Genomic DNA, 15,000 nt, shown 5'->3' on the forward strand with positions numbered 1-15,000 from the left:
CCGCTCCACCAGGGGGCGACGCTGCACTCACTGCAGCTCCTTCAGGATGTCGGGGATGAACTCCTGAGCGTCTCTCAGCCTGTCCTTCCACTCCCGCGGGATGACGGCGCCGCTGTACGACCCCCCCGCCCCCAGCAGGGCCCCCAGCGCCGTGCCCCGGTTACAGTTCTCACCTGGAGACGATACAGTAAACAAAAACAAGATTTAAAGGAACCTCTGCCCCCTGCTGGTTGAACAGGAAGTGAAGGAGGTGAAACGGCGTCCGTACTGACCTCCACAGTTGGTGTTGGTCAGGACTCCTCCTCTGGGGTCGTCATGGAACTCGTGTGCGAGGTAGAACATGCTGGACAGAGCTCCTGTAGGTCACAGGTAAACGTTTAAACATTGATGTGTGACGCACCACGGCGATGTGTGAGTGATTCTCTACCTTTAGTGTAGCACGCCAGACCGAGGTAGTTAACGGCGCTCTGATGGACCTTCAGACGCTCTGACGACGACATGGGGAACCTAAACCACAGAAGAAGAACAGAATATGTGTAGACCTTTAGGAGGTAAAGGTCGATGCTGTCACCTCCTCAGGTGTGCTCGTGTCCTACCTGCCCGCCTTGCGGCTGTAGCTCTGGCAGGTGTTCCATGAGTCCAGCCTCCTCAGAGCGTGCTCCGCCTGCTGACGGACATCGGCCCCGCCCAGTACGGCGTGCAGCGCCCGGCTGTAGATAGACACGTACTCGGGCACCTTGGGGTGGGGGTGGGTGAGCTTCACAAACTCTACAGCGGCCGACACCTGAGGACCAACAGGTGAGACTGTGTTCACTTCACTTCTAGGGTGGGCGGAGCTTCTGGTGGGAACTCCTCCCTCTTTTACAAATATGGTCACTACAGCTGGTCGTTATTTAACTGCTTCTGCTGTTAGCTTTGAAACAGGACTCACAGCTTGCTCCTCATTGGCCGAGGCTGACAGCAGGATGAAGGGGAGGATCATGGGAAGGCAGCCGATGGCGTCCAGCTGGCTGTCGGACATCGAGGAGGTCATCTTCTTTAGGGAGCGTTTTTCTGCAAACTTCAGAATCTGAAGAAAAAAAGAGAAAGTTAAAAAAAACAGAGTCCCAGCAGGGGGCGTTTGACCTGCAGGGGGCGTTTGACCAGCAGGGGGCGTTTGACCTGCAGGGGGCGTTTGACCTGCAGGGGGCGTTTGACCAGCAGGGGGCGTTTGACCAGCAGGGGGCGTTTGACCTGCAGGGGGCGTTTGACCTGCAGGGGGCATTTGACCTGCAGGATGGCATTTGACCTGCAGGGGGCATTTGACCAGCAGGATGGCATTTGACCTGCAGGGGGCGTTTGACCAGCAGGATGGCATTTGACCTGCAGGGGGCGTTTGACCAGCAGAATGGCATTTGACCAGCAGGATGGCATTTGACCTGCAGGGGGCGTTTGACCTGCAGGGGGCGTTTGACCAGCAGGATGGCATTTGACCTGCAGGATGGCATTTGACCTGCAGGGGGCGTTTGACCAGCAGGATGGCATTTGACCAGCAGGATGGCATTTGACCTGCAGGGGGCGTTTGACCAGCAGAATGGCATTTGACCAGCAGGATGGCATTTGACCTGCAGGGGGCGTTTGACCTGCAGGGGGCGTTTGACCAGCAGGGGGCGTTTGACCAGCAGGATGGCATTTGACCTGCAGGGGGCGTTTGACCTGCAGGGGGCGTTTGACCTGCAGGGGGCGTTTGACCAGCAGAATGGCATTTGACCAGCAGGATGGCATTTGACCTGCAGGGGGCGTTTGACCAGCAGAATGGCATTTGACCAGCAGGATGGCATTTGACCTGCAGGGGGCGTTTGACCTGCAGGGGGCGTTTGACCAGCAGGGGGCGTTTGACCAGCAGGATGGCATTTGACCTGCAGGGGGCGTTTGACCTGCAGGGGGCGTTTGACCAGCAGGGGGCGTTTGACCAGCAGGATGGCATTTGACCTGCAGGGGGCGTTTGACCAGCAGAATGGCATTTGACCAGCAGGATGGCATTTGACCTGCAGGGGGCGTTTGACCTGCAGGGGGCGTTTGACCAGCAGGGGGCGTTTGACCAGCAGGATGGCATTTGACCAGCAGGGGGCGTTTGACCTGCAGGGGGCGTTTGACCTGCAGGGGGCGTGTCACTGACCTCTTGGGGAGACGTTGGCCTGCTGTCCTGCCAGTCGGAGAAGAACGAGCGGTGGAAGGACTCGGCGTAGGTGTCGTCGTGCGAGCCGGGTGTGGTCAGGAACTGAACGTAGTCTGAGAGCACGGTGGCCCGAGCATCCGGCTTCGAGACGTCACTGAAACGTCCTGAGACCAGTGAACGCATCACTCGCAGAGAACAGAGCACGTTCAGGGTGTTAGCACCGGACTGAAGACCTGAAGAACAGAAACACAGGAAACTGAAACCATGTTCCTGAAGTCAGAGGTCAGGGTCAGAGGTCAGGGTCAGAGGTCAGGACCTTGGTGGTAGTGCACCGTGCCGTTGGAAGACTTCCACAGGTTCAGTTTATCGTGGAGGATCACGTTTCCCACCACGTCTGGTCGTTTGGCGCCAGAGGAGGACCAGGCGGAGCGACCGCTACCGGCTGAAAGATCAGAAAACAAGTTCAGACTAACCCAGGACTCACCTGGACTCACCTGGACTCACCAGGACTCTCCTGGACTCTCCTGGACTCACCTGTCCAACACAGACTCACCTGTGTTGGACAGGCTCACCTGTGTTGGACAGACTCACCTGTGTTGGACAGACTCACCTGTGTTGGACAGACTCACCTGTGTTGGACAGGCTCACCTGTGTTGGACAGACTCACCTGTGTTGGACAGACTCACCTGTGTTGGACAGACTCACCTGTGTTGGACAGACTCAGGATGCTGGACGGGTGTCTGCTTGTTGGAGCGTTGAAGCCTGAGATCCATCCCCCAAAGTCCCTCCTGATGTCCTCGATGTCGTAGTACCAGTGGACCGGCATCGACATGGAGTCAGCCGCACACATCGCCCACATCGCCTCCGTCACCGACCGCCTTACCTGAGACATCTCACCTGAGGGGGAAGAGCCATGTTGATCACATGACTGAATATTTACATGACTAAATAAATTATAACCAAAGTGACCAGAAAACAAACTTTAACTTTATGATCAGACATCCTGTCTCCTCTCCTGTCTCCTCTCCTCTCCTGTCTCCTCTCCTGTCTCCTGTCTCCTCTCCTGTCTCCTGTCTCCTCTCCTGTCTCCTCTCCTCTCCTGTCTCCTCTCCTGTCTCCTCTCCTCTCCTGTCTCCTCTCCTGTCTCCTCTCCTCTCCTCTCCTCCTGTCTCCTCTCCTGTCTCCTCTCCTCTCCTCTCCTCTCTCCCAGGTGAGTGTTTACAACACCAGGTGTTTATAGCACCAGGTGTTTATAAACACCTGGTGTTTATAAACCAGGTGTTTATAGCACCAGGTGTTTATAAACACCTGGTGTTTATAAACCAGGTGTTCATAAACCAGGTGTTTATAACACCAGGTGTTTATAAACCAGGTGTTTATAAACCAGGTGTTTATAAAACCAGGTGTTTATAAACCAGGTGTTCATAAACCAGGTGTTTATAACACCAGGTGTTTATAAACCAGGTGTTTATAAAACCAGGTGTTTATAAACCAGGTGTTCATAAACCAGGTGTTTATAGCACCAGGTGTTTATAAACCAGGTGTTTATAAAACCAGGTGTTCATAAACCAGGTGTTTATAAAACCAGGTGTTTATAAACCAGGTGTTTATAAACCAGGTGTTTATAAACCAGGTGTTCATAAACCAGGTGTTCATAAACCAGGTGTTTATAAAACCAGGTGTTTATAAACCAGGTGTTTATAAACCAGGTGTTTATAAAACCAGGTGTTTATAAACCAGGTGTTTATAAAACCAGGTGTTCATAAACCAGGTGTTTATAAAACCAGGTGTTTATAAACCAGGTGTTTATAAACCAGGTGTTTATAAACCAGGTGTTCATAAACCAGGTGTTTATAAACCAGGTGTTTATAAAACCAGGTGTTTATAAAACCAGGTGTTTATAAACCAGGTGTTTATAACACCAGGTGTTTATAAACCAGGTGTTGACACAAAGAGTTAAAACGATAGAAACATTTTAAGTGTTTTAAGTTTTAAGTTGAATTAATTGTCCTCACCTCTCGTGAATCCGCGCGTGCTGCAGCAGCTCAGTGAAACTTGTATAATTTTATGACTACAGCGTTACAAAACTACACCGGAAGTGGCTAACGTTAGCACCTGCATGCTAACACCGGTACATTACTTGGCTCTGCGCTGACGTCATAAACGGTGACGGTGCGCGCGTGTTCCATGTTTGATTCCGGTTTCTTCCTGTTTAAGGAAACAGTTTATAATGTATTATTATGAATGTAACGCGGTGTTAGCAGGTTGTCATACTGGTTTGTTTACAGTTTAGTAACCGGGTACGAGTACGGCGGTCCCCTGTGGCCAATTTAAAAACAGAAAAGCGAAGGTTTTTGGTGGTGTGTGCTTTGCCCTGAGTAAGGACTCCCAGGTAGACAGCGGGAAGCAAACTGAGACACAAGCTGCTGTTTCCTTTAGAATAGAGAAGTGTTTATGGATTTGTAATTATTGAACAATCTTAAAGATTAAAAAAAACGTACGAGGCGCCATTCTTAAAAAAAAAAGAAAAGTAAGGACTCGTACATTTCAGAGAAAAAACTCATCAAATGTTTGAGATTTAAAAAATCGTAAATTTATGAGACTCATTACAACCTTGTTAAAAGATATAAATCATTATTTTTGTAAACAGTCCCGCCTCTTCGAGAAGAAGACGTCCTGCCTGGGAGACTGAAGTCAGGGCAGGAGTTCTCCCTCAGCTACGGTGGCCTTTGTGGATAAAAACTAAACAGCAATACAACGCGCATGTGTAGTGTGACTGTGAATGGCGGCAGATTGTTTTGTTCCTTGTTCAGATTTTTCCACGTTAGTTAAAGAAAAAACAAAGAGCTGAAACCGGAAGTCATGAGCTCAAACATTTATCTGATGAAGGAATTAAACTGAACTAACGGAAACCCGCAGAACTGTTAGCTCACAGGAAGTTCTCTGTTAGCCAACTAGCCGGCTAACAGCTAAGTCCTGAGTCTCAGGTGAGGATGGAGGACTCACCTGAGTCTCAGGTGAGGATGGAGGACTCACCTGATCCACGAGATGTTGGTAAGAGTCTCACTTGAAGTCAGTCTTGTTTGTTGTGGTCCTGACTGGTCCCCCCAAACCTGGTTTAAAGTAATGAACAGAGACTAGTCCAGGTGAGTCTGAGGTCTGAAGAGGTCTTGGTGGGGTCTAGAACAGAATATAGAATATAGAATATAGAATATAGAATATAGAACATAATAGAATAACTTTATTGATCCCAAACTGGGAAACAGCAGCAGGTTATCTAAACACAATATAATATTAAATACAAAGTAAATAAACACTAAGAATGAGAATATATACAACCAGGATTTAACTAAACATGACTAGTTTTAAATAAGAAGATTAAATGTAAATGTGTAAGAACAGAGTCGTAAATGTTTTTAAATTAAAGTTTCTGTTCTACATTAAAACTTCAGAGTTTAACAAACTTCAGTGTTTAACAAACTTCAGTTTAACAAACTGTTTAACAAACTTCAGAGTTTAACAAACTTCAGAGTTTAACAAACTGTTTAACAAACTTCAGAGTTTAACAAACTTCAGAGTTTAACAAACTTCAGAGTTTAACAAACTGTTTAACAAACTTCAGAGTTTAACAAACTTCAGAGTTTAACAAACTTCAGTGTTTAACAAACTTCAGAGTTTAACAAACTTCAGAGTTTAACAAACTTCAGAGTTTAACAAACTTCAGTGTTTAACAAACTTCAGAGTTTAACAAACTTCAGAGTTTAACAAACTTCAGAGTTTAACAAACTTCAGTGTTTAACAAACTTCAGAGTTTAACAAACTTCAGAGTTTAACAAACTTCAGTGTTTAACAAACTTCAGAGTTTAACAAACTTCAGAGTTTAACAAACTTCAGAGTTTAACAAACTTCAGTGTTTAACAAACTTCAGAGTTTAACAAACTTCAGTTTAACAAACTTCAGAGTTTAACAAACTTCAGAGTTTAACAAACTTCAGAGTTTAACAAACTGTTTAACAAACTTCAGAGTTTAACAAACTTCAGAGTTTAACAAACTTCAGAGTTTAACAAACTTCAGTTTAACAAACTTCAGAGTTTAACAAACTTCAGAGTTTAACAAACTGTTTAACAAACTTCAGTTTAACAAACTTCAGAGTTTAACAAACTTCAGAGTTTAACAAACTTCAGTTTAACAAACTTCAGAGTTTAACAAACTTCAGTTTAACAAACTTCAGTTTAACAAACTTCAGTTTAACAAACTTCAGAGTTTAACAAACTTCAGTTTAACAAACTTCAGTTTAACAAACTTCAGAGTTTAACAAACTTCAGAGTTTAACAAACTGTTTAACAAACTTCAGAGTTTAACAAACTGTTTAACAAACTGTTTAACAAACTTCAGAGTTTAACAAACTGTTTAACAAACTGTTTAACAAACTTCAGAGTTTAACAAACTGTTTAACAAACTTCAGAGTTTAACAAACTGTTTAACAAACTGTTTAACAAACTTCAGAGTTTAACAAACTGTTTAACAAACTGTTTAACAAACTTCAGAGTTTAACAAACTTCAGAGTTTAACAAACTGTTTAACAAACTTCAGAGTTTAACAAACTGTTTAACAAACTGTTTAACAAACTTCAGAGTTTAACAAACTGTTTAACAAACTGTTTAACAAACTTCAGAGTTTAACAAACTGTTTAACAAACTTCAGAGTTTAACAAACTGTTTAACAAACTTCAGAGTTTAACAAACTTCAGTTTAACAAACTTCAGTTTAACAAACTTCAGTTTAACAAACTTCAGTTTAACAAACTTCAGAGTTTAACAAACTTCAGAGTTTAACAAACTTCAGAGTTTAACAAACTGTTTAACAAACTGTTTAACAAACTGTTTAACAAACTTCAGTGTTTAACAAACTGTTTAACAAACTTCAGTTTAACAAACTTCAGTGTTTAACAAACTTCAGTGTTTAACAAACTGTTTAACAAACTTCAGTGTTTAACAAACTTCAGTTTAACAAACTTCAGTGTTTAACAAACTGTTTAACAAACTGTTTAACAAACTTCAGAGTTTAACAAACTTCAGAGTTTAACAAACTTCAGTTTAACAAACTGTTTAACAAACTTCAGTGTTTAACAAACTGTTTAACAAACTTCAGTGTTTAACAAACTTCAGAGTTTAACAAACTTCAGTTTAACAAACTGTTTAACAAACTTCAGTTTAACAAACTTCAGAGTTTAACAAACTTCAGTGTTTAACAAACTTCAGTTTAACAAACTTCAGAGTTTAACAAACTTCAGTGTTTAACAAACTTCAGAGTTTAACAAACTTCAGTGTTTAACAAACTTCAGAGTTTAACAAACTGTTTAACAAACTGTTTAACAAACTTCAGTGTTTAACAAACTGTTTAACAAACTGTTTAACAAACTGTTTAACAAACTTCAGTGTTTAACAAACTTCAGAGTTTAACAAACTTCAGAGTTTAACAAACTGTTTAACAAACTTCAGTTTAACAAACTTCAGAGTTTAACAAACTTCAGTGTTTAACAAACTGTTTAACAAACTGTTTAACAAACTGTTTAACAAACTTCAGTGTTTAACAAACTTCAGAGTTTAACAAACTTCAGAGTTTAACAAACTGTTTAACAAACTTCAGAGTTTAACAAACTTCAGAGTTTAACAAACTGTTTAACAAACTTCAGAGTTTAACAAACTTCAGTTTAACAAACTTCAGAGTTTAACAAACTGTTTAACAAACTTCAGTGTTTAACAAACTGTTTAACAAACTTCAGTTTAACAAACTTCAGTGTTTAACAAACTGTTTAACAAACTTCAGTTTAACAAACTTCAGTGTTTAACAAACTGTTTAACAAACTTCAGTTTAACAAACTTCAGTTTAACAAACTGTTTAACAAACTTCAGAGTTTAACAAACTTCAGTTTAACAAACTTCAGAGTTTAACAAACTTCAGAGTTTAACAAACTTCAGTTTAACAAACTTCAGAGTTTAACAAACTTCAGAGTTTAACAAACTTCAGTTTAACAAACTTCAGAGTTTAACAAACTTCAGAGTTTAACAAACTTCAGTTTAACAAACTTCAGAGTTTAACAAACTTCAGTTTAACAAACTTCAGAGTTTAACAAACTTCAGAGTTTAACAAACTGTTTAACAAACTTCAGAGTTTAACAAACTGTTTAACAAACTTCAGAGTTTAACAAACTTCAGAGTTTAACAAACTGTTTAACAAACTTCAGTGTTTAACAAACTTCAGTTTAACAAACTTCAGTGTTTAACAAACTTCAGAGTTTAACAAACTTCAGTTTAACAAACTTCAGTGTTTAACAAACTTCAGAGTTTAACAAACTTCAGTGTTTAACAAACTTCAGAGTTTAACAAACTTCAGAGTTTAACAAACTGTTTAACAAACTGTTTAACAAACTTCAGAGTTTAACAAACTGTTTAACAAACTGTTTAACAAACTGTTTAACAAACTTCAGAGTTTAACAAACTGTTTAACAAACTGTTTAACAAACTTCAGTTTAACAAACTGTTTAACAAACTTCAGAGTTTAACAAACTTCAGTGTTTAACAAACTTCAGAGTTTAACAAACTTCAGTGTTTAACAAACTTCAGAGTTTAACAAACTGTTTAACAAACTGTTTAACAAACTTCAGTGTTTAACAAACTGTTTAACAAACTTCAGTGTTTAACAAACTTCAGTGTTTAACAAACTGTTTAACAAACTGTTTAACAAACTTCAGTGTTTAACAAACTTCAGAGTTTAACAAACTTCAGAGTTTAACAAACTTCAGTTTAACAAACTGTTTAACAAACTTCAGTGTTTAACAAACTGTTTAACAAACTTCAGTGTTTAACAAACTTCAGAGTTTAACAAACTTCAGTTTAACAAACTTCAGAGTTTAACAAACTTCAGTGTTTAACAAACTTCAGTTTAACAAACTTCAGAGTTTAACAAACTTCAGTGTTTAACAAACTTCAGAGTTTAACAAACTTCAGAGTTTAACAAACTTCAGAGTTTAACAAACTTCAGAGTTTAACAAACTGTTTAACAAACTGTTTAACAAACTGTTTAACAAACTTCAGAGTTTAACAAACTGTTTAACAAACTTCAGAGTTTAACAAACTGTTTAACAAACTTCAGTGTTTAACAAACTTCAGTGTTTAACAAACTTCAGAGTTTAACAAACTGTTTAACAAACTGTTTAACAAACTTCAGTGTTTAACAAACTGTTTAACAAACTGTTTAACAAACTTCAGAGTTTAACAAACTTCAGAGTTTAACAAACTGTTTAACAAACTTCAGTGTTTAACAAACTGTTTAACAAACTTCAGAGTTTAACAAACTTCAGTGTTTAACAAACTTCAGAGTTTAACAAACTGTTTAACAAACTTCAGAGTTTAACAAACTGTTTAACAAACTTCAGAGTTTAACAAACTTCAGAGTTTAACAAACTGTTTAACAAACTGTTTAACAAACTGTTTAACAAACTTCAGTGTTTAACAAACTTCAGTGTTTAACAAACTTCAGAGTTTAACAAACTTCAGAGTTTAACAAACTTCAGTTTAACAAACTGTTTAACAAACTTCAGTGTTTAACAAACTTCAGTGTTTAACAAACTTCAGAGTTTAACAAACTTCAGAGTTTAACAAACTTCAGTTTAACAAACTTCAGTTTAACAAACTGTTTAACAAACTTCAGAGTTTAACAAACTTCAGAGTTTAACAAACTTCAGAGTTTAACAAACTTCATTGTGTTTTAAACCGTCTGTAAAGTCTTCATGTGAGCAGGTTCAGTTTGGAAGTCGTTTGTTGTCCTCTTACCATCCGGTGTGTAAGCTGAGATCCTCAGGCAGGATCCTCTTCACTCTTCACACCTCAGACCTGAAGACTAAAAGAGATCGATCATCTCGAGCTCCTCGGCTGAGCGACCTGCCTGAGGATCTCAGACGAGCTGCATCAGCATCTTCTTTTAAAAACACATTTTTATTCTAAGGCCTTCTTATAATCCTTCTTTCATCCACGATGTTTTTATTTGTTTTACTCTTAACTTTAGTCGATCTTTGTCTCGGTTGTTTTCCCTTTTTTTTTTTCTGTTCATTGGATGATCGCTGCACTGTTGTTTTCTTTTTCATGCTTTTAAAAGGATTTTATTGTTGTGTGTTTGACTGTTTTTTCTGTAAAGCACTTTGTGACAAGTGCTTTATAAATAAACTTCATTATTATTCTTCTTCTTCATGTCTGTGTTTCAGAGCGGGCCAGGACCTTCTGGGCCTCGGAGGACGTGGATCATGTTTTCTCCGGGGTGATTCATTACCTGGATCACCTGAAGAAAGTCCTGAAGAATAAGACGGCCACAGATGGAGGTAGAACATGTTCCTGCTGTATCTGATAATCAGGATGAAGGTTTAGATCGGGGGGGGCAACATGCGGCCCCCATCAACCCTCAACGTGGCCCTCAGGTCAATTTTTACACATCAGTTAATTGGAAACATGAAGAAAACGTGACAAAATCTGCCATGAAATCATGAAAACCAGAAATATGTTCATAATAATATTTGCTCAGTGGTATATGTTGAGTTCAATTGGAGACATTTTTATAATTTATTCATAATTGATTGTTTTTGTAAACTACAATTTGGCCCCCTGGCAGGGAGAATTAATTGAATGTGGCCCTTTGCCGTGATCTAGATGACGATGGTCTTAAGACCCCCTGTTGTGTTGATCAGAGTACGTTCAGGCGCTGAAGCTGCTGGAGGCTCTGGACTGTTCTCCTCCCGCCTCCTCTCAGGACTCGTCTGTGGTTCAGGTGGTCATCGGATCAGGTAAACACACACTCACATGAACCCTTTAACAAGCATCACTCTGTTCTGAACCCTCCTCACTTCCTGTCCAGGTGAGCTCCTCCCCCTCTCCCCCTGCAACGGGCCGCTCAGCTCAGCAGCACCCCCTGCAGGCGTAGACGAGCTGCTACCTCCTCTGACCCCGAACAACCTGCAGTACGAACCACACACCTGCTGCAAGGTGAGACACACACACACACACACACACACACACACACACACACACACACACACACACACACACACACACACACACACACTATAACATCACTAACACTTTGACTCCTCCCTCCAGGCCTGTCTGTCCACTTTACCCAGCATGCCTCACTCTGCGCCTGTGTTCTGGGGTCAGAACCCGCTGAAGGTTCCTCTGCTCTGCGGCTTTAAGAGACTGAACGCCACGCCGCTGACATCATCAAAAGTTGGCGGGGAGGAGGAGGAGGAGCCTGTGAACCCTGAGGACGGCTTTCATTGGGACGTGCTTTACAAAGCGCCGTGTGGGCTGAGCCTGCGTAACCACGACGACGTGATGCGGTTCCTGTTGGCCACGGAGAGCTACGACCTCCTGCAGGTCAGTTTGTTAATCACACATGAAAACATCAAAGTTACCTTCAGGTGTGACCTTCAGGTGTGACCTGAGATTTACCTGATCAGGTGACGGCTTCAGGTGTGACCTTCAGGTGTGACCTTCAGGTGTGACCTCTCTGTGTCCTCCCCTGCAGGTCGACTTCTTCACCTTTAACCCCTCCGTCCACTTAGACACGCCTCCATCAGGGGGCCAACGACGGCCTGAAGTGGACCTGAGCCGGGGGGCGGAGCCTACACCTGTGGAGCTGTGTCTGGGGGAGGGCGGAGTCAGGCCGGCCGAGTTCCGATACAGGAAGGAGCGCTGGCCTCACGGCTGCTTCCTGAGCCGCGGCACGACGCTGTTCAAGGCGTGCTGCGACTGCACGGACGGCTGCAGCTCCGCCCAGAACTGCGCCTGTGTCGCCATGACGACAGAAGGACGCCGTTACAGTCACAACAGGCTGGACGAGCCGGTACCGTCAGGGTGAGACAATAAACCTGTAACCCTAACTCAGGTGTGTGCGTGTGTGCGTGTGCGTGTGCGCGCGTGTGTGTGTGTGCGTGTGTGCGTGTGTGCGTGTGTGCGTGTGTGCGTGTGTGCGTGTGTGCGTGTGTGCGTGTGTGCGTGTGTGTCTTTAAATCGTGTGTGTGTGTTTCTTTAAATCGTGTGTGTGTGTGTGTGTGTGTTTCTTTAAATCGTGTGTGTGTGTTTCTTTAAATCGTGTATGTGTGTGTGTTTCTTTAAATCGTGTGTGTGTTTCTTTAAATCGTGTGTGTGTGTGTGTGTTTCTTTAAATCGTGTGTGTGTGTTTCTTTAAATCGTGTGTGTGTGTTTCTTTAAATCGTGTGTGTGTGTGTGTTTCTTTAAATCGTGTGTGTGTGTGTGTGTTTCTTTAAATCGTGTGTGTGTGTTTCTTTAAATCGTGTGTGTGTGTGTGTTTCTTTAAATCGTGTGTGTGTGTGTTTCTTTAAATCGTGTGTGTGTGTGTGTTTCTTTAAATCGTGTGTGTGTGTGTTTCTTTAAATCATGTGTGTGTGTGTGTTTCTTTAAATCGTGTGTGTGTGTGTTTCTTTAAATCGTGTGTGTGTGTTTCTTTAAATCGTGTGTGTGTGTTTCTTTAAATCGTGTGTGTGTGTGTTTCTTTAAATCGTGTGTGTGTGTTTCTTTAAATCGTGTGTGTGTGTTTCTTTAAATCGTGTGTGTGTGTGTGTTTCTTTAAATCGTGTGTGTGTGTTTCTTTAAATCGTGTATGTGTGTGTGTTTCTTTAAATCGTGTGTGTGTTTCTTTAAATCGTGTGTGTGTGTGTGTTTCTTTAAATCGTGTGTGTGTGTTTCTTTAAATCGTGTGTGTGTGTTTCTTTAAATCGTGTGTGTGTGTGTGTTTCTTTAAATCGTGTGTGTGTGTGTGTGTTTCTTTAAATCGTGTGTGTGTGTGTTTCTTTAAATCGTGTGTGTGTGTGTGTTTCTTTAAATCGTGTGTGTGTGTGTTTCTTTAAATCATGTGTGTGTGTGTGTTTCTTTAAATCGTGTGTGTGTGTGTTTCTTTAAATCGTGTGTGTGTGTTTCTTTAAATCGTGTGTGTGTGTTTCTTTAAATCGTGTGTGTGTGTGTTTCTTTAAATCGTGTGTGTGTGTTTCTTAAAATCGTGTGTGTGTGTTTCTTTAAATCGTGTGTGTGTGTTTCTTTAAATCGTGTGTGTGTGTGTGTTTCTTTAAATCGTGTGTGTGTGTTTCTTTAAATCGTGTATGTGTGTGTGTTTCTTTAAATCGTGTGTGTGTTTCTTTAAATCGTGTGTGTGTGTGTGTTTCTTTAAATCGTGTGTGTGTGTTTCTTTAAATCGTGTGTGTGTGTTTCTTTAAATCGTGTGTGTGTGTGTGTTTCTTTAAATCGTGTGTGTGTGTTTCTTTAAATCGTGTGTGTGTGTTTCTTTAAATCGTGTGTGTGTGTGTGTTTCTTTAAATCGTGTGTGTGTGTGTTTCTTTAAATCGTGTGTGTGTGTGTGTTTCTTTAAATCGTGTGTGTGTGTGTTTCTTTAAATCATGTGTGTGTGTGTGTTTCTTTAAATCGTGTGTGTGTGTGTTTCTTTAAATCGTGTGTGTGTGTTTCTTTAAATCGTGTGTGTGTGTGTGTGTTTCTTTAAATCGTGTGTGTGTGTTTCTTTAAATCGTGTGTGTGTGTGTTTCTTTAAATCGTGTGTGTGTGTTTCTTTAAATCGTGTGTGTGTGTGTGTGTGTGTGTGTGTGTGTTTCTTTAAATCGTGTGTGTGTGTTTCTTTACATTCAGTGTGTACGAGTGTGGTCCGTGGTGCGGCTGTGACCGCGCTCGCTGTCAGAACCGTTTGGTCCAGAGGGGGATCAGAGTCCGGCTGCAGGTCTTCCAGACGGAGGGGCGAGGTTGGGGGGTACGTTGCCGTGACGACCTGGACCGCGGCACGTTTGTGTGTATATACGCAGGTGAGATGGCGTTTCAGGATTCATTGTTATGATTCTGATAACGTTAATATTGTTTCCTGTTTGGTTACCATGGCAACTTGTGTCCCTCAGGCGTGATCCTGCGACGGGTCCATTCTCCCGGCGAGGCCCCGCCTCCAAAGCTGACGAGGGCGGACCTCCCTTCTGACGACGAGGTGGAGGTCATCACCGAGTGGCTGGCTCCGCCCGTGCTGGAGGGGCGGAGCAACCTGGTGGAGCCCACGACGACCTCGCTCCCCCTTCACGTCCCGGTCATCCAGAGGCCCGCTGACCCGTCTGGCACGGCGCCGCAGGACCGAGAGGAGGTACCCTAACCCGGGTCGCTGCGTCTCACACGTTCTGAATCTGTCTGTTTATTAAAGATGGTCATTTCTCCTCAGACGGTGCTGAGTGGAGCTCCACAGGCCCCGCCCACAGCGCAGGAGAAGACGGTTACCATGACAACGGGCAGTCCCGAGAAGGTTGCCGAAGGCGTGAACGGTTTGAAGACAAAGAGTGGGAGGAGTCTAAAGAGAGCGATGAAGGTGGAGAGCGTGAACTTCCTGGACGCGAGCAAGGAGGGAAACGTGAGCCGCTTCTTCAACGTAAGAAAAACAGCTGAGAGGGAAAAGAGCGGGAAAAAATAAATGAATCAAAAATCAACGTAAACGTTCTGTGACTCCACAGCACAGCTGCACGCCAAACATGTTCATCCAGAACGTCTTCACCGACTCCCACGACCCCGCCTACCCCCTCATCGCCTTCTTCACCAGCAGGTAAGTCACCTTTTAGAAACCTGCACGCCGTCTAAATGAACCCCCCCCCCCCCCCCCTCGCTCTGACTCTGTTGACGTGTCTCCCTCAGGGTGGTCAGGGCGGGCTCCGAGCTCACCTGGGATTACTCGTCGGACGCAGACGGCGAGCGGGAGGTGCCGTGTCTGTGCGGCGGTGACGGCTGTCGAGGAGGTTTC

General features: G+C 42.7%; 2 protein-coding genes across 3 annotated transcripts in view; one reads left to right on the forward strand and one right to left on the reverse strand.

Moving 5' to 3' along the window:
• LOC110002093 (uncharacterized) overlaps positions 1–4,499 on the reverse strand; it is a 4,651-nt gene extending 152 nt beyond the window's left edge. The window contains exons 1-9 of the mRNA XM_020657737.3: positions 4,174–4,499; positions 2,864–3,055; positions 2,475–2,600; positions 2,159–2,391; positions 932–1,069; positions 597–784; positions 428–507; positions 273–356; positions 1–173 (exon numbers count right to left, since the gene is read on the reverse strand). The exon at positions 1–173 is cut by the window's left edge and continues 152 nt beyond it. Of these exons, the coding sequence (XP_020513393.2) occupies positions 28–173; positions 273–356; positions 428–507; positions 597–784; positions 932–1,069; positions 2,159–2,391; positions 2,475–2,600; positions 2,864–3,050 (1,182 nt within the window). The 5' untranslated portion in view covers positions 3,051–3,055; positions 4,174–4,499 and the 3' untranslated portion in view covers positions 1–27. The remainder of the gene's footprint in view (positions 174–272; positions 357–427; positions 508–596; positions 785–931; positions 1,070–2,158; positions 2,392–2,474; positions 2,601–2,863; positions 3,056–4,173) is intronic.
• Positions 4,500–4,886: 387 nt separating this feature from the next.
• The window catches only part of setdb2 (SET domain bifurcated histone lysine methyltransferase 2), a 10,357-nt gene continuing 243 nt past the window's right edge, over positions 4,887–15,000 (forward strand). Inside the window, exons 1-11 of one of the 2 annotated variants that reach the window (XM_020657733.3) lie at positions 4,887–5,212; positions 10,421–10,534; positions 10,898–10,993; positions 11,065–11,192; positions 11,307–11,582; positions 11,734–12,062; positions 13,863–14,032; positions 14,123–14,355; positions 14,431–14,634; positions 14,722–14,805; positions 14,895–15,000. The exon at positions 14,895–15,000 is cut by the window's right edge and continues 243 nt beyond it. In XM_020657733.3, the coding sequence (XP_020513389.2) occupies positions 5,152–5,212; positions 10,421–10,534; positions 10,898–10,993; positions 11,065–11,192; positions 11,307–11,582; positions 11,734–12,062; positions 13,863–14,032; positions 14,123–14,355; positions 14,431–14,634; positions 14,722–14,805; positions 14,895–14,981 (1,782 nt within the window). In that variant the 5' untranslated portion in view covers positions 4,887–5,151 and the 3' untranslated portion in view covers positions 14,982–15,000. Of the gene's footprint in view, positions 5,213–10,420; positions 10,535–10,897; positions 10,994–11,064; positions 11,193–11,306; positions 11,583–11,733; positions 12,063–13,862; positions 14,033–14,122; positions 14,356–14,430; positions 14,635–14,716; positions 14,806–14,894 lie in introns of both variants that reach the window. The other variant, XM_020657732.3, reaches the window with a different exon arrangement.

The sequence above is a fragment of the Labrus bergylta genome, chromosome 24 (genome assembly GCF_963930695.1).
Source record: "Labrus bergylta chromosome 24, fLabBer1.1, whole genome shotgun sequence".
NCBI lineage: Eukaryota > Metazoa > Chordata > Actinopteri > Labriformes > Labridae > Labrus > Labrus bergylta.